At 38.8% G+C, this 25,916-nt stretch overlaps 1 protein-coding gene across 1 annotated transcript in view; it reads left to right on the plus strand.

Moving 5' to 3' along the window:
• Nucleotides 1-25,635, plus strand: part of kif3b (kinesin family member 3B) — a 47,610-nt gene extending 21,975 nt beyond the window's left edge. The window contains exons 4-10 of the mRNA XM_060836408.1: nucleotides 1,104-1,205; nucleotides 3,144-3,266; nucleotides 12,498-12,616; nucleotides 13,295-13,411; nucleotides 16,236-16,341; nucleotides 16,563-16,750; nucleotides 23,705-25,635. Of these exons, the coding sequence (XP_060692391.1) occupies nucleotides 1,104-1,205; nucleotides 3,144-3,266; nucleotides 12,498-12,616; nucleotides 13,295-13,411; nucleotides 16,236-16,341; nucleotides 16,563-16,750; nucleotides 23,705-23,795 (846 nt within the window). The 3' untranslated portion in view covers nucleotides 23,796-25,635. The remainder of the gene's footprint in view (nucleotides 1-1,103; nucleotides 1,206-3,143; nucleotides 3,267-12,497; nucleotides 12,617-13,294; nucleotides 13,412-16,235; nucleotides 16,342-16,562; nucleotides 16,751-23,704) is intronic.
• The last annotated feature ends 281 nt before the right edge of the window (nucleotides 25,636-25,916 follow it).

Genomic DNA, 25,916 nt, shown 5'->3' on the forward strand with positions numbered 1-25,916 from the left:
CCACCTTCCCCAGAAGGCATCCCAATTATCTACATATCTGAAGCCCTCCCTCCTACACCAGCTGCGCAGCCACGTATTAAGCTGCACCCGCTCCCTGTTCCTCCCCTCGCTATCTCGTGGCACCGGTAGTAAACTAGAGAACACTACTCTGTTCGTCCTGCTTTGCAGCTTCCATCCTAACTCCCTGAAATCACTTTTTATATCTTCAATCCTTTTCCTGGATTGAAGATATAAAAAGTGATTTCGGGGAGTTTGGATGGAAGCTTCAAAGCAGGACAAACAGAGTGGGACATTCGAAGAGGGGAGTGCCAAGTTGGAGGGTTGGATTTGGAATGAAGTTGGGGGAGGGGAGATGAGGAAACTTTTGAAATCGACATTGATGCTGAGAGATTTGAAGGGTCCGAAGGCGGAAGATGAGGCATTCTTCCTCCAAGTGTCAGGTGGCTAGGATTTGGCGGTGGAGGAGGCCCAGGACTTGGATGTCCCCCCTTCTACTCCGCCAAGGACATGCAAGTGCTGAGCCTCCTCCACCGCCAAATCCTAGCCACCTGATACGTGGAGGAAGAACACCTCTCCTTCCACCTTGGAACCCTCCAACCACACGGCATCGATGTTGATATTCACCAGTTTCTTCATCTCCCTTCCCTGCCTCATTCCAGATACAACCCTCCAACTGAGCACCGCCCTCTTGAATTTCCCCACCTATCCGGTCCACCCTCTCCTCCAACCTATCACCATCACCCCCACCTGCACGTACTTATCACTTTCCCAACTACCTTCTCCCCCCAGTCCCAATCTCCCTTCCTATTTATGTCTCAGCCCCCTCTATTCCTGATGAAGAATTTATGCCCGAGATTGCAATTCTCCTGCTTCTTGAATGCTGCTTGACCTGCTGTGCTTTTCCAGTGCCACACTTCGTATTTACTTAGTTGGTCATATAATAGATGCTACGCTACTTAGTTATTATCTAATAACTGTCACAGACTTCAGTTTCAAAGATTAGATTAATAGGTGTTGTCCATTTTGGAAATGACTGGTTAATACTTGCACACAGTATTTACACAAGGCTGGATGGTAAATAATTTTCTTGTTTCATTCAAAAGGCTATGGAAAGCAAACTTCTTGTAGGAGGCAAGAATATTGTAGATCACACTAACGAACAACAGAAGGTGTTGGAACAGAGGCGTCAAGAAATTGCAGAGCAGGTAACTGAAGGCAGACAATAAAGTTTCCAAAGGAAAATCAAAAATCTGAAATAAATAAAGGAAATTCTTGAAATATGCTGCAAGTCGGGCAGTATCAGGACAAATGAAAAGTCATCTACCTGAAAAGTTAAATCACTTCCTCGTTCCTCAGATTCTGCCTGATCTGTTAAATGTTTCCAGCTTTTTCTGTTTTTATTTCAGCAAAGATCCAAATGACAACTTGTTACAAATTAGAAGTGGCACTCCTATAAGGAGCTCAAGATTATTTTGTAATTAGGAACAAGAATAATTTTTATTTGACAAGCCATATTTGAGATTCTTAGCTCCCTTATTTCAGCAGGTATTTACAATTTCTTGCTCCATTTACCCATAATTGAATTCTGTGCTGATGGCATCATTCACCAGTCTAGAACTGCTTGATAGAAAACACAAATACCATGGATCAAACTAATGATCAGCAGGGTATGTTGGTCAAGATGTCACAGTTCCTTGAAATATTTTATCTAAATTCTAAAATCGCCGACCCTTGTAAATAATCCAATTTGGTGATGGATCTTGATAGGGGCACTGACCCTACATGCCCAAGAACAGCTTGATGAATACTGGTGGGAATCCAAAGAAAAATTGTGTCACTTTTGCTGTAGAGTATGCCAGTTCGATTCAAGTGACTCATTGCTTGCAAGAGTTCCATGAAACCTAGAATTACCTCCACTGTGGTTATTGCTCCCTTGGAGGAGGATGTGTTTACAACCAATAGCTTATCCAGTGATCCACAGATGTGACCTACAGTTTGTGTACCCCGGTCTAAACTATCTGTGTTTAACAGAGGATCAGTATAAAAGTAGAATGTTTTAAATATGAAGTAATCATGTATATTTTGGAAGTATTTTCAACCAAGTTTGAAATACCATAATAAATGAATTTTTCTTATTATTACACACGTTGTTCATGTTGAGTCTTGAGTCTTTTCTGGAGGAAACCTAAACAATTACCTTCTCTGGCGTCAAAATTATGGGCGGCGCAGTGGTTAGCACTGCTGCCTCACAGCGCCAGAGACCCAGGTTCAATTCCCACCTCAGGCGACTGTGTGAAGTTTGCACATTCTCCTCGTGTCTGCATGGGTTTCCACCGGGTGCTTCGCTTTCCTCCCACAGTCCAAAAAATGTGCAGGTTAGGTGAACTGGCCATGCTAAATTGTCCGTAGTGTTAGGTGAAGGGGTAAATGTAGGGGAGTGGGTCTGGGTGGGTTGCACTTCGGTGGGTCGGTGTGGACTTGTTGGGCCGAAGTATCTGTTTCCACACTGTAAGTAATCTAATAGTAATTTTTCACTACTTAAACCAATGCTGAAAGTAGTTCAATCTTTCATCATCCTGCATTTCACCCATTGACTTCAGCAAATTGATTGGTTGTGATGCCACAGCAATTAGTCTGAAGCCTGTTAACTCTGTCATGATTGGTCATTCTGGTATGACCAATCTCCCTTTCTGTTCCCAATCAGGTTTCTGACTCTTGAATTCTCCCCTGCTTCAGCAATCAACGCTCAATCTCTTAGCTGCCACCGAATACTGATGTACTTGGAAAATGATGGGGTTAATTATAATTATGGACGGAAATACATGTGTAAGAGAAATAGTAATCGGTATTTGGGCCAAAAGTTTGTTTTTAAAAGATTTTATCCACCATTTCATCCTCGAAATGAAGTTTTGTCCAAAAGTATGATAACAAGTGACCAAACTTTTAGCCACCTGTAATAATATTTCCTAGTATCAAATTTCATTTAATAATGTTGCTTGGCATTTTTCACTGCATTCAAGTGCTTTATAGGTCTGAATGATTTTTTTTTCCCCAAATTCATGTACAAGGTGAAGAGTGAAAACATTCAGAAAAGTTTTGAAGTAATTTTCTCCTATTTCTTCCCTTCTGATTTCTGTGTTCAGAAACGCCGAGAACGTGAGATGCAACAGCAGATGGAAACTCAGGATGAAGAGACGCTGGAGCTGAAGGAGACATACAGTTCTCTCCAGCAAGAAGTGGATGTCAAAACCAAGAAACTGAACAAGGTAACATGATTTGGAGCAAAGAAAGGTTTTGTGATTTGCTCATGAAAGAAGTGAAACTATCACGGTATTCTAACAGATGAAAGGCTTAACAGACAATCAGTTTTTTTCAAATGTATAATTGCAGTTACATGCTGTAAATTTTCGCTATAAATTCTGTGTGTTAGGATTGAGCCCTCCACTGCCGCCTGATGAAGGAGTGGACGCTCTGAAAGCTAGTGTGCTTCCAATTAAACCTGTTGGACTATAACCTGGTGTTGAGATTTTTAACAAGGTAAAACAGGTATTGATATTCTATCATTATTTACTATTTTCCAAAAAACTGCACAAAATAATAGTAAAGCAAATGTAAAACCTTAAAACACAAATCTCTAAGAAACTGGATTTAATTGTGGAATCGGAAGTGTGTCCACAAACAAAATCTTTTTTGCTTGTATTCATTCAAATATTTAGCAGTGCTCAGTCAGATTCTGCTCAGGCAAACAGCCAAATGGAATTTAAGATTTGAGTTTATCACATCCAAATCAATATATCCCTTCCACATGAGAGCAAAATTAGAGATAAGTTTCCTTGATCCAAAAAAAATTAGGCAGTGGTGCTACTTTTGTCATTTCAGCAAATACCCTTGATAAACAAGAGGATGCAAGGTCAATCTATATGGTAAATATCACAACTGCTTCTCATTTTAAACATCTTTTTCTGCTCAAATATGTGAATCTGTGTGGAAAGAGTAACACCACATTACTTTCCTACAATTTTTAGCAACCTAACTGGTGGTTGGGCTTTTAAGAACAATGTTGGAGATCCAAAATGGTGGCGACTGGAGATACAAAATGGTGGCAACCAGCTGATCTGAGTCTGCAGAGCTCTGCCCTAGACTCAGGCAGAGTGGGTGACCACCCTCACTTCACCTGTTAAATTATTTAAAGTAGTTTTTGCCCAGCACCCTTAGCCATTTTGCGTCAAACTTTAACAGTATGGTGCTTTTTTTTAAAATGACTAAGGGCAAAGGCTCCCGTTGTCCACAACAGGCAGGGACGCCCCCCCACCACCACCACCACACCCCATCCACAGCAGGAGAGATGTCCACGGCTGCCTCAGGGAGACTTATCTGCAGAGGTGAGCCTGATCTCGGAGTTCGTTAAACTCCGAGAGAAGGTCGACACGTCCATCAAGGAGACCTGGGCCAGGTGGGAGTCGATCTCTGTCATGCTGCAGAAGCATGACCAAGAGATCGAGAAACTCGGGCCGCGTGTTGAAGGGGAGGAGCAACAGGCCGCGGCCTCAAAGACTGCTGCTGAGTCATTCGTGGGTCAGGTCCGGGCTCTGGAGCAGCGAGTCCAGACCCTGGAGGAACATATTGATGACCTTGAGAATCGATTCGGAAAAATATTCGGTTGATGGGCCTTCCCGAATGGGAGGAGGAAGGCCAGCTTGTGGATTTTCTGGAGCAATGGATCCCACAGCTGCTGAAATTGGAGTCTGAGCTGAACCGAGTACGGGTTGAGCGGGCCCACCGGGTTGCTGTACGCAGACCCGGTTCAGACCAGCGCCCCCAGCCGGTCCTTGTCCAACTTCAACATTATAGGGAAAAGCAAATACTGCTGGAGGCCTCCAGAGTCTTGGGGAAGGGTCCCCATCCCATGATGTACAAGGGCTCCAAGATAATATTGTTTCAGGACTTTTCTCCGGTTGTGGTCCACAAGAGGAGGGCATTTGACAAGGCAAAGAAGCATCTGAGAGACATAAATATTTGATATTCCCTGCGATATCTGGCAACGCTGCACTTCAGTCATGGAGGATCTGTGTAGAACTTTGGATCGCTGGAAAAAGTAGATTCCTGGAAGTTCTCAAATAGACTACAGGACTTGAATTGTATGGACAACGACTTTATTTTGCTCCCCCCCTTTGTCTTTCCTCCTTCCTCTCTTCCTCTTTCTTTTCTCCATCTTCCCTTGGAGGTGGGGAGTTCGCAACTTATACTTTCTTCAGTCTCTTATCTATAGCTCGCATGGTTTATCTGATTATTGGGGGATGTCTCTGAGTGGGGTTTCTTTCTTTTCTTATTTAGTTGCTTAATACTTGCTGAGATTGTAATTTTGTAATCTTACATGTTTTTATCTTGTGCTGTTTTGTTAAGTATATCTAGGTGATAGTGGAGGTGTGCTGGGTGGGTCGTCTACTTTTAACTTCGGTTTTATAAGATACTGGAATTTACTTATTTTAGTTTGTAATGCCTGGGCCGAGGGCAGGGCCCTAGCTGAGAGAGGTTATGGCGGAGTTATTGGAAGGTTATAGTGCCCCCTGTGAGCATGGGGGAGCATCTTCCTCTAAATATACTTTGTTATTTTTATTTAGGAGTAGTTCTTAGTTTTGATTTAACTGTTTTAAAGATTTTTCTTACATGTGAATTGTTTCTGGTCTGTATTCAATATCTTTTAGGTGGGGTTCTTCCTCCTGGGGGGTCTTGGGCTTGCCTGGACGTTCATGGCTAGCCATTCATTTAGGTGGTGCGCCTGGAATGTCAAGGGGAGCCATTTGCCATCAAAAGGAAAAAGATATTATCAAGTCTTAAAAAAAAGAAAGGGTTGATGTAGCCCTCTTAAAGAAGACACATCTACTTGATCAGGAGCACTCAAAGCTGCAACAGGAAGGGTTTGGCCAGGTGTTCTTTTGATCTTTCAGCTCAAAAAGTAGGGGAGTAGTCATTTTTATTCGGAAGAATCTTCCCTTCCAAATACTAAGCCAGGTAAAAGATGAATCTGGGCGGTATATATTGATTAAAGCCCTAATATATGGAGAGAAATATAGGATTTTGAATCTTTATTGCCCCCCCCCACAACCATTAGACCCTTTTAAATTTGTAATGGAAACATTCTTTAAGTTGATGGCTTTTGGGGTCCACCATACAATTATAGGGGAAGATTTTAATTGTATCATTGACCCAGAGACTGACAGGATACCTAAGAGCTCTGCAGGCATATCTTTGAGATCTAGAGAGCTGGCGGATCTGAGTAGGGAGTTGGGGCTGGGAGATGTGTGGAGGTGTCTCCACCCCGAGGGTAGAGACTTTACTTTCTATTCTAACCTACACAAGTGCCATACCAGAATCGATATTTTTTTTGTCCCCTCGACCCTTTTGAACTCCATATTATCCTGTAAAATAGATAATATAACTATTTTTGACCATGCCGCAGTATATATGGAGGTTAAGATTAGTGATGATGGGATAGGTCCCTGACATTGGCATATGGACCTTTTTTTATTGAAGGGTAACAGGTTCATAAAATATTTTTCGCAGGAATTTAAAACCTTCTGGGATATCAACTCAGACATGGCCAGTAACCCCTCGACAATGTGGGAGACCGCAAAGCCATACATGCAAGGCCTGGCTGTCTCATATTCTGCAACCCGGAAAAGACAAAAGGGAGAGCAACAGCGTCTGCTCGAGGCTCGCCTAAAGGCAGCTGAGGCAGCGTATGTTGATAGGCACTCCATTACTAAACTACAGCAGATCACAGCCCTTAGGGCAACCTTGAATACCACACTTAGTGAAACAGCAAAGAGGGAGATATTATTCGCGAAGCAGAAGCTATTCAAATACGGTGATAAGCCTGGAAGGTATCTAGCCTACGTTGCCAGAAAGAAAAAGGCTCCCCAAGCCATTACATCTAGTAGAGAGAGTACTAGTACCCTGACTTATAATCATAAAAAAGATCAATGCAGCCTTTAGGAAGTACTATTTTGAATTGTATAAGTCGCAGGACTGTGAGGACAGAATGAGGAAGATGGAGTCTTTCTTTAAGAATCTGGCCCTCCTAGGCCTAACCTCAGAGCAGGTGTTATTCTTGAATGCCCCCCGTCAACCCAGGAAGTACAGGAAGTGGTGAAGCAGCTTCAGCATGGCAAAGCACCTGGACCAGACAGATTCCAGGCTGAGTTTCATAAAGAATTTATAGGGGAACTGGCCAGGCCACTTATAAATATATATAACTATTCATATAGTCAGGGCTGCCTCCCGCCTTCCCTGAGAGAAGCAAATATTTCTCTCCTTAAGAAGGGAAAGATCCCAGAAGACTGCTTCTCGCATAGACCCATATCCTTGTTAAATGTGGATTTTAAAATTCTCTCAAAAATGTTAGCATTAAGACTGGAGAGGGTCGTACCATTCATTATAAAAGAAGACCAAACCTGGCTTATAAACGGTCACAGAGCAACTAATAACATTAGAAGAGTCTTAAATATGGCACAAGCTTGCCAGCAGGGTGTGATACCAAGTTTAGTTGTCTCTTTTGATGCAGAGAAGGCATTCAAAAGGGTAGAATGGCCAAATCTCTTTTATACACTGAAGCGGTTCGGCTTTGGAGAGGTCTTTGCTAAATGGATCTCAGTGTTACATAATGATCCCAAAGCAGCGGTGATCACCAATGGCTTACGTTCGGATGGTTTTAGCGATGGCAGAGGCTGTCGTCAGGGATGTCCTTTCTCACCATTATTTACGCAAATGATTGAGCTGCTGGCGCAAGCTATACGAACTGACCCTAACACACAGGCTCCAGAGATTGGATCGGGCAAGCACAAAATTACTCTATGCGGATGATGTCCTCATTTTCTTAAGTGATCCTTTGACATCTGTGCCTCGACTAATTCAAGTGGTCAATTTTATTTGGTATGTTGTCAGGCTACAAAATCAATTTTATGAAATCTGAGGGCTCGCCACTGGGAGGTCTTGTCAGTATATCCAGTTTTCCAGATGGATCCTGTTTTCCCTTTCGGTGGTCGCTAGAAAGCTTTCTGTACTTGGGTATTTTCATCACCGGCGCTTGGTCGGCTATATAAAGCCAATTTTACACACTTATTAAAGAAAATAAGACAGGACCTTCAATGCTGGGAAGATCTCCCTATATCTTGGTTAGGCAGAGTAGCCTTAGTTAAGATGAATATTTTACTTAGTCTTTTATACCCTATGAAAATGTTTCCCTTGATGCCGCTGAGACAGGCACTGTGTAAACTTTATTGTTGGCTCAGCTCCTTTATTTGGAATCGTAAACGGCCCTTATCAAATTAGAAAAGCTGCAGCTTCCACAAGTAATGGGAGGGCTGGACTTGCCAGATTTCAAGAGGTACCAACTGAGCTCTTATATAGCTGATTGGATCTCTTGTGATTCACAATCAATTTGGTTAGATATTGAGGCCTCCCAAGCAAAATATCCCCATGTCAATTTACTACATATTGTCAAGATGAGAGTAATTACAGATTATTGTAAAAACCCTATTGTATTAAATACAATTAAAGCTTGGAGGATAATGCAACAAGATGAGGGTAACCTGCAAAAAACCTCCCCTTATACCGCTGAAGTGGGAACGTTAGGATTCCAGCCAGGGCTGACCGATGCTATATTCAAAATCTGGGAGTCCCGAGGTATTTCCTGCTGAGGAGATCTGTTTGATGGGGAGGTCATGATGTCCTTTGAGCAACTGTGCCAGAGGTTTGGGCTACCCAGCAGGGACCTCTTTCAGTATTTTCAAATACAAGACTTTATACAAAAGAAGACCATACTGATAATCAATCCTCCTAAATCGGATAGGGAAAGGAGAGTGCTTCGGCCAATGGGTCCACCTTCAGTCAGTACTCTCTACCACCAATAAGGTATTGAAGGACATGGAACGGTTATATAAAACCTGGAAGGACATGGGACGGTTATATAAAACCTGGAGGCAAGAATTAGGGTTGGGAATCTCCGGAGAAATGTGGGAGGACGTTTGGGAGAATGCTGGGAAGACCTCTATCTGTAACAGAACTCTGGCTGCTCAATTGAGGATACTTCACAGGGCTCACAAGATACCTGAAGGAAAGTTCAAGGCAGGAGCATCTCTGATGTGTCCTAAATGCATAATCCAAGTTGGTACTCTTACGCATTGTCTGTGGACATGCTATAAGATCCGTAGGTATTGGGACAGAGTAGCGAATGCCTTGATAAAGATTTTGGGTATGGATATTGGATTGGACCCAGTGTCCCTATTTTTGGTGTCCCCAAATTTCCCCTCTTTGGATGTATACGGGAGGAATTTATTCTTTATCCTTTCCTTTTGTGCAAGGAAAAATGTTTTAGTGAATTGGGTATCTGAAGGACCCCCAGGATTTTCAAACTGGTAACTGATTAGTCATGGAATACATCCCCCTTGACTTCCTTATGAATATGGTGCACCAAAAAACAGAATTATTTTACAGAACATGGCAGCCCTTTTTGAACTATACTGACACAGATATTTCGACCATATTGTCCAGAGCCTTTGTTTAGCCGTGGTAATGGTTCTGGCTGGTTTAGGGGCTCCTGGGAGGAGGAATCCCGTATAAATACGGGTTTTGTTATGACTTGATATAAATCTATTTTGAGTTTGTATTTAGTTATTTATTTGCTTATTTGTTTATTGTTAGTAATGTATGATATCTTATTTTATGTTTTGATTGTAGAATAGATTAGTAGCTAGTTTTTTTTAAATTTCATATTGGTGTTATTATATTGTAAAGTGAAATATACTAGTTTGTATTATTTTTGTAATTTTGTAAAAAATCTTTTTCATAAAAATATCTATTTTTAAAAAAAAGTTGACTACAGCTGTAAGTTCATAAGGTTTGATAAGAATGAGGTTGTGAAAGAAAAAAAATCACTAACCAAATAGCTTTATGAACATGGCATTACTTATATTCCTATCCCACCTACTTAGCATCAGACTCCTTCCCCAACCTTTGGTTAAAAAGGACCCAAGTACAGTTGTGATTATCTTTATGATCCGCAATTCTGTTCTCCAGTCAATAATCAAACTCCCTTTTTAAGGTTTCAATTGACTCCAAATGTTATCTTTCCAGCAGTCTGTTTTCCCCTCCATTATTCTGTGGGCAGGCAATATGTTTTCCCCTATTGCACAACCTTACTTGCAACTGCAAATTTTATACTTGTGTTTTCTATGCCTGTGCTCATCTTTCAAATTGAGCAACTCGCTTATTTCAAGACTTTCTAGTATTCAGTATGTTGAATCCTTGCAACATCTGTGACCAGATCCAGAACATGTGAGCACAGAATAAAAGATGGATAGGAAAAGGTCTGCATGTGCATCCAGCTTGTATCACAAATGTGGTGATTTGCCCATCACTATACAAAAGTCAAGGGAATCAAAATAGTATGCTTTATTTTACAGTGTATGGTCCTGCAAATATATCTAACTAATTTTGTCTAAGCTTTTGCTTTCATAACATACTTTAATCATTTGAACTACTCTTCAAGTCTGAGAATCATCTTGATCACTTCTATGTGAACTGTTTCTTGTGTATCAGTATATAACGTCTGGTTATGGTGGCAAAAAGTGTATATACTTCAAAGTTAGTATCCAATTAACATATGCAATGTTAATTTGGTTGATATTGCAATATAGCTCAGTAATGTGTTCATTGATTGTTTCATATTGATTATGTATTGTCACAATAGAGATGGCTGATTACTTCCAAATGATTTTCCTTTTTTTAATCTGCCTTTTGATTTGAATTTGAATTAAAATTATTTAATGTGATGTACTTTTTATTAGATTAGATTAGATTCCCTGCAGTATGGAAACAGACCCTTTTGCCCTACAAGTCCACACCGACCCTCTGAAGAGTAACCCAACCAGACCCATACCCTAAATTTACACCGACAAACGCACTTAACACTATGGGCAATTTAGCATGGCCAATTCACCTGACCAGCACATCTTTGGATTGTGGGAGGAAACCAGAGCACCCGGAGGAAACCCCATGCAGACACGAGGAGAATATGCAAACTCCACACAGATAGTCGCCCGAGTCTGGAATCGAACCCGGGTCCCTGGTGCTGTGAAATAGCAGTGCTCTCCACTGAGCCACTATGCACATTTGCTATCGTGTTTCTTTCCAATGAAAAATTAATTCATATCCATCTGCCATACCATGATCAATCTACACCTTTGGTTTAGGCAGTACAGTATTTGTTGACACCAAAAATTGTGGGCAGCTGTGCATGTGCAGGGAAGTGTGCATTCAGTGTTGGGGAAGAGGGTTTATGGGAGGGGAACGAAGCCCCCAGAGTGAGAAGGGAAGAGGAAGACAGCCAAGGGGCCAGGATAGGGGTGGGGGATCAACAACGAGTTGGTTGAAGTCTCAGTCAGCATAATCACCTTTCCTACCTTTTAACTCCACATGCAAATTTGAAAACCAGTTTTAAACTAAATATCAAAACAAAACAACCTTGACTCTGTTTGTTTATAGTGCATATTTCTAATCTATACACAAATTAAAAATTAGATATTTTGTAACATTTATAGATGTTTTTACTTGATAAACCAATTTATTTCACTATTAAAATTGTTCATTATAGTAAATATTTTCTTGTGATAACACTTAATGTTATATTTTGAAATTGAATTCAATGCCATCGTGTTAATCAAATGTGTAGCATTTGTATTTTTGACATAAAACAACTGAGCGCACTAAGCAATAACTAGCTTTATTACCATGCACACCGGTTTGAATTTGCTAAATGTTCTCTAAGTTTATGAAGCAACTTAGAGATGTACAGCATGAAAACAGACCCTTCGGTCCAACACATCCATGCCGACCAGATATCCCAACCCAATCTAGCCCCACATGCCAGCACCCAGCCCATATCCCTCTTAAACCCTCCCTATTCACATGCCCATCCAAGTGCCTTTTAAATATTGCAATTGTACCAGCCTCCATCACTTCCTCTGGCAGCTCATTCCATACACGTACAACCCTCTGCGTGAGAAAGTTTCCCCTTAGGTCTCTTTCATATCTTTTTCCTCTCACCCTAAACCTATGCCCTCTAGTTCTGGACTCCCCCACCCCAGGAAAACATCATTGCCTATTTATCCTATCCATGCCCCTCATAATTTTGTAAACCTGTATTAGGTCACCCCTCCGCCTCCGACACTATCGTGATTCATGTTAAAAGATGTAGAAACTTATAATTGGTTCTCATCTCTTCCTGTGAATCTGAAGACATTGTTAGAATAGATATTTTAATCGCAATTTAATTTAGCAGCTGCTGCTTTCGATTGGATGAACTGTAATATAGTGTAATATTTTCTGGTCAGAACATTTTAGCTATTTTAAAAGCTAATGCTTCTCTCAACTACTGAACAAGAGGAGTGATTAACATTTTATTCTTATTGTGTAATTTGAACAATTTCTTTTGTTAGTTATTTGCTAAGCTCCAGGCAGTAAAAGCTGAGATTCATGATCTGCAAGAGGAACACATCAAAGAACGACAAGAGCTGGAGCAAACACAGAATGAACTAACCAGGGATCTCAAGCTAAAGTATGTACTAGTATCAGAAAGTGATATCTCAAGCTGAAGTATGTAATGCTTTTAAATTCCCTTCGCCAACAATCATTTACTTTAAAATTCTTCCAGTAAGTCATCTGTTGTTTAACATGAGTTTGCTTGTTTAATTTTTCTACAAAAAGTGAATAATTTCACTAGTGTGGAACATTAAAAGAACAGTTCAAGAAATCTTGATTTTTTTTTGAAAAGTATTGACTTGTTGAAATGTTTCAATTGATGAGCGAATTTGACATTGATCCAGACAGATTATACTTCATGGAATAAAGATCAAAATCCAGGTAGCATCATTTCAAAAAAGAACTGGAAGAAAGCTTTTCAGAACTTAATGAACAAAGGGTTTTGTGGAGTAGATTATCTGCCAAATAATGTTGGATGAAAGTAAAAGAGAAGCAAATCACAAAAAGATTTTTAGTTGTTATTCAGTGATTTCTTTTGACCACCAATAGCCTTCTCCTACCCCAACAAAAGTCATGTTTATTGTCGTTGATTGCTTTGTAATAAAACCTTAATGAGAATGAGTTGGCTAACACAGCTGGACATGAATTTTTAATATTATTCATGCATACTGAAAGTGAACATCCATTTAATTCATGTTATCTTGCAATATATCTTTCACTTGTATCTGAACAACATATTTCTGATTATTTTAAGGCACCTTGTAATTGAGAACTTCATTCCTTTGGAAGAAAAGAATAAAATAATGAACAGAGCTTGTTTTGATGATGAAGAGGACCAGTGGAAGACCCAACCCATTACACGCATTGAAGGGTGTGATATTGTATTTATATTTAGGTTTTTGTAGAAATTATCAAACAAGCTAAATGTTTATGCTGCCTTGAATCTCCTCCCACCTTCTCCAGCTAACTTATATTAATGGTGTTCCTTCCTCTGTGAAGTAATTATGTTACCGCTAAATACAGCTGTGCTAAGTGCATGAGTAATGGAGCAAATCTTAAACGGCTCCCTATATTTAGCTCTATCTTTCTTATCTAGTATTGTCCCTTTCAGTTTCTCCTGAGGCACAGGAATTATTCATTACTCCTGTCGTTTCACTGTCATTATCTGTATGGTTAAATTGTACATTGCTTATTGGTGCTATGCTGAAGTCATTTTCATTTTTAAACTTTCATCTCTGTTGTCCTGTATCAGTTTCAAAAGTAACACCAAACTCTGATGATACATCAATTATTGCACTTCTTGCCTGCTGTCCTCTTTTTCACAGTTTCCTCGCCTAATACTCAGTCCCTCATATACAGAACATTGACTTAGATCATGGAAATAAATCTCTTTATCCTTGATACTTGGGTACAGATGTCACACTTGCAGTTTTACATGATGACAGTTTTGCATGATGCCAGCTCAGTCATCGTATTGCACCATCTTGTGTGTTTATTAAAAGTACTTTTAGGAGTACAGGAGAACCTCGATTATCCAAAGGACACAGGCGGGGGTTATTTCATTCGGTTGATCAAATTCCAGATAATCAAATGCCGAATAACATAGTTTAGCCAAGCATTGAGACTTTGCAATCTTGCCAGATAATCCAATATTTGGATAATACAATGTTGCAAAATGGAGGTTCCTCTGTACTTAAATATGAAGTGCCTTTATTTTGTAGAAAATTCACGAAATTTTTACTGCATTAAATAAAATGCCATTTAGACTGATTTTAATCTGTTTTGTGCCTGGGATACACTTACTTCCCAGATGCACAACAGAGGCAAGGTGAGCAGTAATCTTTGGTGCTCAGGCTTCTGATTCCATGAAGGTATGCATGGCTTTTTAAAGGTTTCCAAAGGAAGAGTGATGAAAGCAAATAGTATGGATAATGAGCCAGTTTGTTACAACAGGGGGACACAATGACCGAGTGTTATTAACTCTGGACTCTAAATCCAGAGACTCAGGTAATGATCTGGGGCCCAGGTTTGAATCCTACCACAACAGATGGTAGAATTTGAATTCAATAAAAAAATCTGGAATTAAGACTCTAATGATGACCATGATTGTTGATTGTCTCAAAAACCAACTGGTTCACTAGTGTCCTTTAGTAAAGCAAACCGCCAATCTTACCTGCTCTGACCCACACGTGACCTCCAATCTCAAATCTAATTGGATGGGTAATAAATGCTGGCATAGCCAGTGACGCCCTCGTCTTGTGAATGAATTTTTAAAAAACAGAAACAGCTCCAGCCTGTTTATTCTGTCCAAGGTTTTGAAAACCTCAATCAGAGCTCCACTCGGCCACCTTCTCTCCATGGAGAACAGTCCCAACTTCTTCAATCTACCCTCATAGCTGAAGTTTCTCATACCAGGAACTATTCTAGTAAATCACTTCTGTAGTGTTACCAGTGTATTCACATCTTCCTTATTATGTGACATCCACTAGTGTACACAGTAGTCTGGCTGAAGTCCAACAAGATATTTTTCAAATCACATTCTTGACTATGTTTTTACAGTGAGGTAGGTAGAACTTAACTGGTCTCTTGGTTCAGTGTTAGGGACACTACCTCTGCACCATAACAGCCATCACTCCGAGGGAGGGATGATATGTGTAAGTATTGTCTACCACCTACAAATCATTAATAATTAAAATATAATTGATTCTACAGTTCTTGTGGCATAGTGATAGTGTCTCTACCCCTGAGCTAGGAGACTCTGCTTGAAGTCCCATCTACTCCAGAGGTGTGTCATAACTTGTCTGGACATGTTGAATTCAGAAATATCTATAGTTAACACTGGAGATGAATTACCTGTCGTGTCATTTTCCATAGAGAGTGCTTGTAGTATGGCAACATTAAACATTTATACTTCTACCCAGAGCTAGCTAACATCTTCCAAAGTTGTGTGTGGATAGAGCTAATTTTATGCAATGATAGCTGTTTAGATCCAAGACAGAAATTCAGAAGCATAAAAAATTACAATCAGATTCAAGCAGCATTGTTAGAGTCCAAGATTTGTGGCATCTATACATTAAAAGTTTTTACAACAGATCATATTATGGAACTACCAAGCTTTGTTTGATAATTGTCACCTTGTTGGTGAAACTGTTGTTTCAGCTTTTCCAGCTGTAATTCCTGTTTCCATATTTCTCATTTAATTCTTGATAAAGTTTCTGAGGTTCAAAGCATATTAAACAAAACTAATTGCATATTTCCCATTTCATATTAGTACCAGATTGCATTTCAGTTGACTTGTTCCAGAAAGGATCACCAGCATGAATTCCATGCCAGTTCTAGCCCTAACGGCTGCTAATGTTCTTCTCTGTAAACCATGACTGGTGCTTTTTACGTATTGCTTTAGATTTCCAACTTTCAAAATGATAAGCTGCTAAACAGCTATGTATCCATGTTGTCTAAATAAATACCACTTTTTGAGAAACAGTCCACTTAATCAAGATGGGAATTAACTTGACCACTGTAATTGGTGGTCTTGGTGGTATGAACCCTTTTATTATTAGGAAACAACAAATCTGGATTAACTAAGGAATGCCACAAGAAGCACACTAGTTTTATTAAATAAAGATTGAATGGAAATGATAATTAAGTATATAAAACCCATGTTAAGTTTTGAATATTTTTTATTTTACACTTAGCAATCAGCAGATGATGAAGCGACCTGTATCAGCAATCGGATATAAGAGACCACTTAGTAGCTATGCAAAATTGGCTTTGCTGTCAAGATCAGATCCCCGATACAGAGTGAGTAAAAGAGACTGTGTGTAAATTATAGCTCCCTTTTATGGACTGTGCTGCTAAAATATTGGTTATTCACAACTAAGAAGTATTTTTAACTTCCAAAGTGGATTTGTGCCAATCACTGCTATTTTGAAATGAAGTTTATCTTTGTTTATTCTGTTGCAATAATCTTGGTGTATGACTGGCTTATTAATTCTAAGTATTTAATGTATATTAATTTGCAGGCTGAAAACATCTTGCTATTAGAATTAGACATGCCCAGTCGAACAACTCGGGACTATGAAGGGCCAGCCATTGCTCCAAAGGTACAGGCTGCGCTAGAAGCTGCTCTGCAGGATGAAGACGAGCTTCAAGTAGATGCTTCTACATTTGATCCTCTGAGAAGTGGTAGTGCAAGAAAATCGAAGTCCAGGTGAGTACAAAATATGTCCTCTGTTATAGAACACTTCCTTCTCTTAAATGCTTATCTTTTTCATTATAATAAAATGTCTCAACTGAATTAGTCCATGTGGGTTCAGATTTGAACAAGGTAGTCAGCTCTTGATTTCAATGTCTTCGTGGACAGCGAAGAGGGTTACCTCAGATTACAACAGCATCTGGACCAGATGGGCCAATGGGCTGAGAAGTGGCAGATGGAATTTAATTCAGCTAAATGCAATGTGCTGCATTTTGGGAAAGCAAATCTTAGCAGGACTTATACACTTAATGGTAAGGTCCTAGGGAGTGTTGCTGAACAACACTCTGGAGTGTTGGAGTGCAGGTTCATAGCTCCTTGAAAGTGGAGTCACAGTTAGATAGGATAGTGAAGATGATGTTTGGTATGCTTTCCTTTAGAGAGTATTGAGTGCAGGAGTTGGAAGGTCATGTTGCAGCTGTACAGGATATTGGTCCGGCCACTGCTGAAATATTGCGGGCAATTCTGGTCTCTTTCTATTGGAAAGATGTTGTGCAACTTGAAAGGGTGCAGAAAAGATTTACAAGGATGTTGCCAGGGTTGGAGAATTTGAGCTATAGGGAGAGGCTGAAAGGCTGGGGCTGTTGTCACTGAAGCGTTGGAGGCTGAGGGGTGACCTTCTAGAGATTTACAAAATTATGAGGGGCATGGATAGGATAAATAGACAAAGTCTTTTCCCTGGGATCAGGGAGTCTAGAACTAGAGGGCATAGGTTTAGGGTGAGAGGGAAAAGATATAAAAGAGACCTAAGAGGCAACTTTTTCCCGCAGAGGGTGGTATGTGTATGGGATGAGCTGCCAGAGGATGTGGTGGAGGCTGGTACAATTGCAACATTTGAGAGGCATTTGGATGGGTATATGAATAGGAATATGGAGGGATATGGGCAGGGTGCTGGCATGTGGGACTGGATTGGGTTGGGATATCTGGTTGGCATGGACAGGTTGGACCAAAGGATCTGTTTCCATGCTGTACATCTCTATGACTCTAAGAAGTAAGTGCACTATTGGCAGATGATAAGCAGGCTTCATTTATAACTTTTCTTTTGAAAAGTTCTTTATAACTTGGAAATAGATTGACAAAACTGCTTAGTCAGTAGCTGTTTCCTTCAAAACCATGAACTATACTTAAATATTTTCTAAACATTGCAGTTGTATTTAAATCCTGCCAGTTTTTTTTCCATTGCAATTCTCTTTATCCATGTTTATAGTAGAAAATCCCCCCAAAAACATAGATTTCAGCCTTGTGTTTTGCTCTGATATGCTAGACTTAACCATCTTTAAGATTGGGGTGCTTCTGGAGCCACCTCTTCTGTTTTTTTTTAAATCGCATGTCATGTTTCAGGACTGGATTTGGCAGGACTACTGAGCATCAATCTCATCTCTGCCTATTTAATTACATTGGTTTCACAGTTTTATCATAGATATAGTCCACTGTTGTAGCTTCATCATATTGATACTTGTTTTTAGGTGTGTCTGGTGCTTCTTTTGTATTCTTTCCTACTCTTCTCATTGATCCTGTGTTGGTTCTTTGACTTGATGTAATGGTAGACTGAGAAACATGCTGCGCCATAAAGTTTATACATTGTGGTTTAATGCAGTTAAACTGTACATTGTGCCTCATGGATGTCCATTTTTGAGCTGCTTGATCTGTTCTAAATATATCCCATTTAGCATACCAGTAGTACCAGAACACATGATTCAAGCTGTTTTCGTTGTGAAGATAAGACTTTGTTCCCAGGAGGACTGTAGGCAGTGATCCTGCAGCACACAGCGCCACACATGGATTGCGGAGGATGGTGTGGGCAGGGGAGGGGAATGCTGACGTTCCCTCTTACCAGTGTTGTCATGAACAGATGCATCTGCTGTCGGTAGATTTGAGGCCAAGATCAATTTTTTTTTCAATTCATCATTCATGGGATTTGGGCATTGCTGGCTAGATGACTCTGGGTGGTGGCAAGCTACTTTCTTGAACTTGTACAGTCCATTTGCTGTAAGTACATCCACGTTGCTGTTAGGAGGCAAGTTCCAGGTTTTGTCCCAGTGATAGTAACGGAACAATACTGTAGTTCTCAATCTGACTAGTAAATGAGTTAGAGGTGAACTTGCAAATAATGTTGTTTTCATGCATCTGCTACCCTCCTCTTTCTAACAGAGGTGGGGTTTTGAAAGATGTTATTGAAGGAACCTTGACAAGTGACTGCGGTGCAACTTGTAGATGGTACACTATGTTGCCACTGTGCATTGATGATGATAGTAGTAAATGCTGAAGATGGTGGATGAGGTGGCATTCAAGTAGTCTGCTTTGTCCTGGGTGTGTCAAACATCTTGAGTCTTTCTGGAGCTGCACCCATCCAGGGAAGTGGAAAATGTTTCACTCACTCTTGACTCGTATGTTGTAGTTCAAGATTGGAGAGATAGGAGGACAAGAGATATCAACTTTCTAGCCTCTGATCTACTTTAAATGTCACAGTGTGGGGATTGAATGTTATTTGTCACTTGTCAGTCCAAGCTAAGATGATACCCATGTCTTACTGTATATGGACATGAATAAGTTGATTGTTTAAGTTGCTACAAATGATGCTGCACATAGTACAATCTTCAGCAATCATCCAAACCTCTGACTTTGTTAGATGTAAAGCCATTGATGAAGAAACTGAAAATGGTTGAACTTTGGAGTCTACCTTGAGGAACACCTGTGGTGATATGCTTGGGCTGAAAGTATTGATCTCAAAAATCATAACATTGTCCTTGTATTGGTATGACTTCAACCAGCAGTAAAAAAAATTCCCTTATTTGCCATTCCCTATCGTTTTGCTAGGCTTCTCAGTCATTAACTGTCAAATTCTGCTTTGATGTCAATTTTATCTCATCTCATCTCATCTTAGGAGTTTCATCCATGTTTGTGCCAAAGTTGCACTGAGGTCAGGAGCTGAGCTGCCCTGTTAATGAGTGTGAGAATAGTCTGATTGGACATTATTTGGCCACCTTAAATTTGTCCTGCTTTTTGTGCAGGGTATACCTTGGCAATTTTCCTTGTTGGTTCGAAACCAGTGTTGTAGCTCTTTTGGTACGACTTAGCAAGGCGTGCAGCAAGTTCTAGAGCTCAAGTCTTCATGCTATTGCTGGAATGTTGTCTGTAGATTATCTAGTGTCAACAGATTCTTGATATCATATGGAGTGAATTGAATTGTTAAAGGCTGCCATCTATGATGCTGGGGATCTCAGGAAGAGGTTGAAATGGATCATCTGTTCAGTACTTCTGATTTGACTATGGAAGCATATACTTCAGCACTGTCTCTTGCTTTGATATGCTGAGCTCTACAGTATTGAGGATGGGGGTATTTCCAAAGCTTCAGTGTTAGTTGCTTAATTGTCCATCACCATTGACAACTGGTTGAGGCAGGCTTGCAGACTTAGTTCTGATCCACTCGTTAGTTGTAGGATCACATATCGATGTGTATACAAGCTGCTTCTGGTGATTGGCATGCAAGTGGTGCTTGTTGCAGCTTCACAAGGCTGACATCTCATTTTAGGTATGCCTGGTGCTGCTTCTGGCATGCACCCTTTATTGAACTTGGTTTGATCTCCCATTTCGGTTGTAGTAGAGTGGGATTATGCTGGGCCAGGAGGTGATAGATTATGATTAAATGTTGCTGATGATCCATGATGTCTTGAAGATGTCCAGTTTTGAAATGCTAGATGAGTTTGAAGTCTGTTCTGTTTGGCATGCTGGGAGTGCCATACAACAACAAACAGCAATTTGATACAACTGAGTAATCTACTAGACTATTTCAGAAGTTAGTTAACACTCACCTTCATTTTTGTGTATTTAAAGTCAGGTTGGCCAGACCATATAAGGAAGGAAAACATCTTTTCTGAGAGACATTAGTAAATCAGATGGGCCAATGCAATAAACTTTTAGTTTCTTGGCCAACATTATTGAGGCTAACTTTTTATTCCAGATGTATTAATTAATTCAATATAAGTTCCACCAGCTGTCTTTGTGGTGTTTGAAATTCTGTCTGTTGCACTCATCCTGGTTTCTGGATTACTCATTCAGTAACATGACAGCTACCACTGTCCCCAGGCCTAAATTTCAGTGTGTTTAAATTCCCCAGCTGCCATTGTGGGATTTGAATTGATGTCTCCTGATGATTGTGATTCCAGACATCTGGGTGAATGGTCAATTACATAATTATTCTACTGCTGTTCCCACATAATTTCTATTATCAATGTGGATTTAGAAATTTATAACAGAAATAAAACAACAAGGCCAGATTGTACGATTTCATAATTTATATCTGCTCCAAATATTTATTACTCAAGATAAATTATTGTCTTCAAGTGCAGCAGAGTTTGAGTCAGCATATCTAATCTCGCAAGCAATTGATTAGTGTTAATTACTAACTGAAAATTTAAGCGCTTAAGCTCTGCTCAATCTTTCTCCGTTTATTCTATTTGTTTTTTTTACTTTAAACCTTTTCATCTATGCCTTATGAAAATTTCTAAATGTTTTATTTCCTTTAATCTTGATTGCGTTGTTTATTTTTGAAGTAAAAGGTCTTTTTCTTAAATGGTTCTCTTTAGTTTGAAGGAGGAGCCAAAGGCTATCTTGTGTTTTTTTTAAAATAGATCGATTAGTTTGCTTTGCAGTATCTGCAACAAAGTTAATTTTAATAAATGTTGGATCAACAGGGATGTTTGGATGTTAAAGGCCTTTGGAGAATTATTGTGAAAAAAAGTAAACCCGTTCAGTGCATAAATGCAGTAATTGGCAACCTTTTTGTTTCTGAGGCCAAGTACTCTTATTCCGAAAATTCTACAGTCACCCTAAAACACAACTGAAGTCATTCATTGTGTTTATGTTAATTATACAGTTAAACATAGTTACTTTTATTCATTCGCGGCACATGAATGTTGCAGATTAGTGAGCATTTATTGTCCATTCTTAGTTGCTTTTGAGAAGGTGGGGGTGAGCTGCCTTCTTGTAGTTCTGCAGTCCACATGTAAGATAACTATAATATCTTGAATTCAGAAATTAGACCAAAATCCTAGAATTCCCTCCCTAATGGTAGGTGCACCAACACCACATGGTTTTCAAGAGTTCAAGGACATGACAAACAACCATCTTCTCGAGGGCATTGTGAGATGGAAAATATATAGTGGTCTGCCCATCAATGATTTCAGACAAAAGCAATTTTTGTTAAAGAAAAGACTCTGAACAATGAGGTAGAAACAAAGCATTGAAAGACAAGAGAGACCTTGAGGTTAGCCTCAGATTGCTTACAGGCTTGTTAATTCAATCACACTGATCTGGTCATAAATCAAACTTCTTATCTATGTCATCCATTCATATTTCATAGTTCAGCTTTATTGGCTCATTGCACTCCAATGACCCAGAAAGTGAGGTTACAACACTGTTCAAAGCAACACTGCTTTACACAAATCATCAACAATGGCAAACAGTTTCTTTTCAGAGAGATCTGTGAAATAAATCTTATCCAGTAATCTGGTATTTGAAAGAATGTGCCTTTTTGAGTCATATTAAAATTCAGAAGATTTTCAAAACTGAATATCAAAAAATGTCAATTTCAATAAATACACATTAAAGACAGATGAAGGCAGATTGTTTAAAACTCTTGTCCTGCATAAGAGTTACTTCTAACAGTTCCCTTTAAACATCTCTTATGCCTACCAGCCCCGCCAGTAGAGAAAACCTGTACTAATAATTATACTTTTTAAAATGCAATTTTAACATTTTAAATAACTAATGCTTGTATGAATTCAAGGAGTTGTCAAGATCATTCATTATTGTAATTTGGTTATGCAGGTATATGTTGCTGTTTATTTTGGACTGTACCTGAGTTTCCTGTTTAAAACTTAGTAAATTAGTTTGGAGTGGGTAAAATCGCCATAAGCTACCTTTAATTTGACTATTTATAAAGAAATGTCAAACAATCAAGTACTGAAGCAATGATTTAACTTTTTTACTGCATGCAGCAACCAAAGTAAGACCCCTCAAGCAAGTTATGCCTTACAACTCAACTTGGCTATTGCCAAATTAATGGTAGAATTTAGCCACAATTTCAACCAACAATGTCTATCTTTGTCTAGAGTTTGATCCTTGTGTAATGTTGTCCTTCAAAGTTTTGCTGCTGAGTTGTACTGGGTGTTATATTCTTATAAAATTTTCTTTCTTTCAAGTTTGTGATGTGACGTTATTAATGATCCTTGCGATTCTTTGATTACATTACTGGAGATTCAAGTCTGCAGTTTGCTGCTTGCTCCCCTTGTTACATTCCTTGTTACATTCAGTGTTTGTTGTCTATTTGAAGACATTCGTAATTAACTCATTCTTCAGGACATTCTTTCTGCAGGCAGTCTTAACACCCAGTTTTTCACAAATCAACGGATTATAAAGCAGTGTTACCTCCTCTCTCCTGAGAAACAGCTTGATCTGTTGTTCTGACTTCTCCATAAGGATGGTTAATTAGCATGTTGGTTTTCATTCCTTTATAGCCGTTTCTCCTTGTCCCTTTATCTCATGGAAACACTTGATTCAGAAAGTTATTGCTGATTCTTTCAATCCATCCAGTTATTAAAATTCTGAAGTCCAACTTGTTACAGTGAGGTTGCATATAGTCGGTTCTGCTATAGCACATGTTTCTTCAACATAAATTGGCTATAACACAATTGAACAATTTAGATCATTATTTGTAGAATCCAAACTTTCCTTACCTATATTGGCTTTAACGCGATTCCAGTCCCATTGGTTTAAATGGTTCTTCTATTATGCAATTTTTGTACAACGCTGGATGGTGCGGGAATGTAACTATCACATTATATCAGAACAGACTGTATTCTTCATGAAGAATGCTTTTGCTAACTATAATTATGTTTCTGTTGTCTTCAGGCCAAAAACTGGAAGAAAAATTGGCCCTTCGTCTTCAGTTGGCTCTGGAACCCAGCTCTATCCACAGTCTCGCGGACTTGTTCCCAAGTAAACCTCATCTCCCAAAGATGTAGCTTGTCAGCAGGGAGAAAAAAAAATTAGTAGATAAACTATATCTTGAGTCTAATTTTAGTCTGACCCCTCACATTAGAAATATAGCTTGAATACAGATTAAAATTTTACATTTCTTTTGTTTTTACAGTGTAAATCATTCCACTGTGAGACTAGGATACTTTCCTAAGTACCCACAGCTCTGAATCTGACAAAATTATTTGTTTCATAATATAATCCAAGTGGATAGTGCCACTGCTTGCTGCTACAGAACCACGTCATCCTATATATTATATATCAAAAGAATACCTCACATTTTATGAGGCAATTTATTGTATTTAAAGATTTCTTATAAATGCTGCATAACTTTGTCTTTAATTTATTAGATTTTCTTGTTACAAAGTTGAATGTAGATACAGTAGATTTGAACTTTTGTTATTGTATAGTTGGTAATTTTCAGACATTTTTATTACTGTTTAATTTGGCTGTTAAATGTTTAGTATAATTTTTTTTCAGACCTGAATATAGTAATAAACAATAAAGCTGGCCAGCGGTCTGACATTACAAAACACAGTTAGCAATTGTTGCATATTTAGGGGATATCTATGAATGATCAAATAACCAGATTTACTTGAAAAATATCAGCCTTTTACTCAGTATAGCTTCTCTAAAGCATATTTTGTAAAATTTCAAATCCGAAGCCTTTTAATCAGGCTGTAAAAGTGGCGCATTAGTTTAGCAGCAAGGGATATCATTGAGAAGTAAATGTGATTTAACTTATTTTTGCATTCTGCCAGTATAAGGTCATAAACAATTTTCAAGTTGTTGCTTCTGATTATCAATAACACTTTACACTAACTTTTTACAAATCTTCCTGCAGTGATATTTGTTTCTTTTTCAGAATACCAAGAATGTCTCTTAACTCAAATTCTAAAGTATGTTATACTGGTACTTCCAGTCACCTCTAAACTTGCTGAAACATTATAATGTCACATGATGTCATATTTATTCCTTGCAACAACTAACTCCATTCGTTACTGATGTGCAGCAAATTATCTATCATTTACAGTCTCATTTCACAGAATCACTGATTGGAAAATAAATCATGTTGATTTTCACGTCTGACCTGTAATTCTTTAAATAAGGCCTTGTTGTAGAAATGGAGATTTTCTAAATTTCCCCCAAATAATTGGTGTCAGTTTTACTAAATAATTTTAAGTAGCCATATTAAAATGTTACTCACTTTTTCAGTTCGGCTTTTGTTGCAATTATTTGCATATTTTAAAGCATAGTGTCTGGTGGTTCTTTATATTACAAGTCAAATTACATTGTAGCATTCAAAATCAAGTAAGGGATTAGGAATATGAAGGGGGATGACTGAGAGTTCAATTGAAGCTGAGTAGTAAATGGCCCTGATTTAAAGAACAAAGTGAGTGTGATCACGATTCTTAGATGGTACAGGACTTCCATTATAGAGAAAATCATCTCTTATTGCCTTTTCCAGACAAAAATGATATTTATGTTGATGAAAATTTTTAGAAACTCAACATGACATCAGATTTGACAGTAACCTCATTTGATGCTGTTCTTAATAGCAAATATTCTTCAGAGGATCTTGCCCATTGTATTATTGGCTGGAAGTCCATTTTGTGTTCGTGTATCTTCATGAAGGTATTTGTTTCACCAATTCATCTTGAAGAATGTGGGAATCTGTATGGAGGTTGTTACAAGGCACTTTATTTTCTTTTAAAATCAATACATAAAGTGGCCATTTCCATTAAATGCTGAAAAAATAGATTGAGTTTAATATTTGGCACTGTTCACAGACTTATGTTATTAAAAAGTGTGCATTTTGTTGGACATTTATACTTTCATTGCTATTTTTCAGACTCCTATATCAATTACACATAGGGTGAGAAAGAGAGAAATTTTAAAGGTTTTACAATCCTGGTTTTAAAGGTTTTACAATGTTCTAACAAGATGCAATATTTTAAAATTTGGGGTTAGTTTTTCTGTGTCTTGATCAAGCTTCCAATAAAGGAAACATTATATCGGAAAGGAATAAAAAAAGTTTGCAACTAGATTATTTTCCCAGAAGGAATCAGTGTTTAAATGTACATCT

Source organism: Hemiscyllium ocellatum, chromosome 15 (genome assembly GCF_020745735.1).
Source record: "Hemiscyllium ocellatum isolate sHemOce1 chromosome 15, sHemOce1.pat.X.cur, whole genome shotgun sequence".
NCBI classification, from domain to species: Eukaryota; Metazoa; Chordata; class Chondrichthyes; order Orectolobiformes; family Hemiscylliidae; genus Hemiscyllium; species Hemiscyllium ocellatum.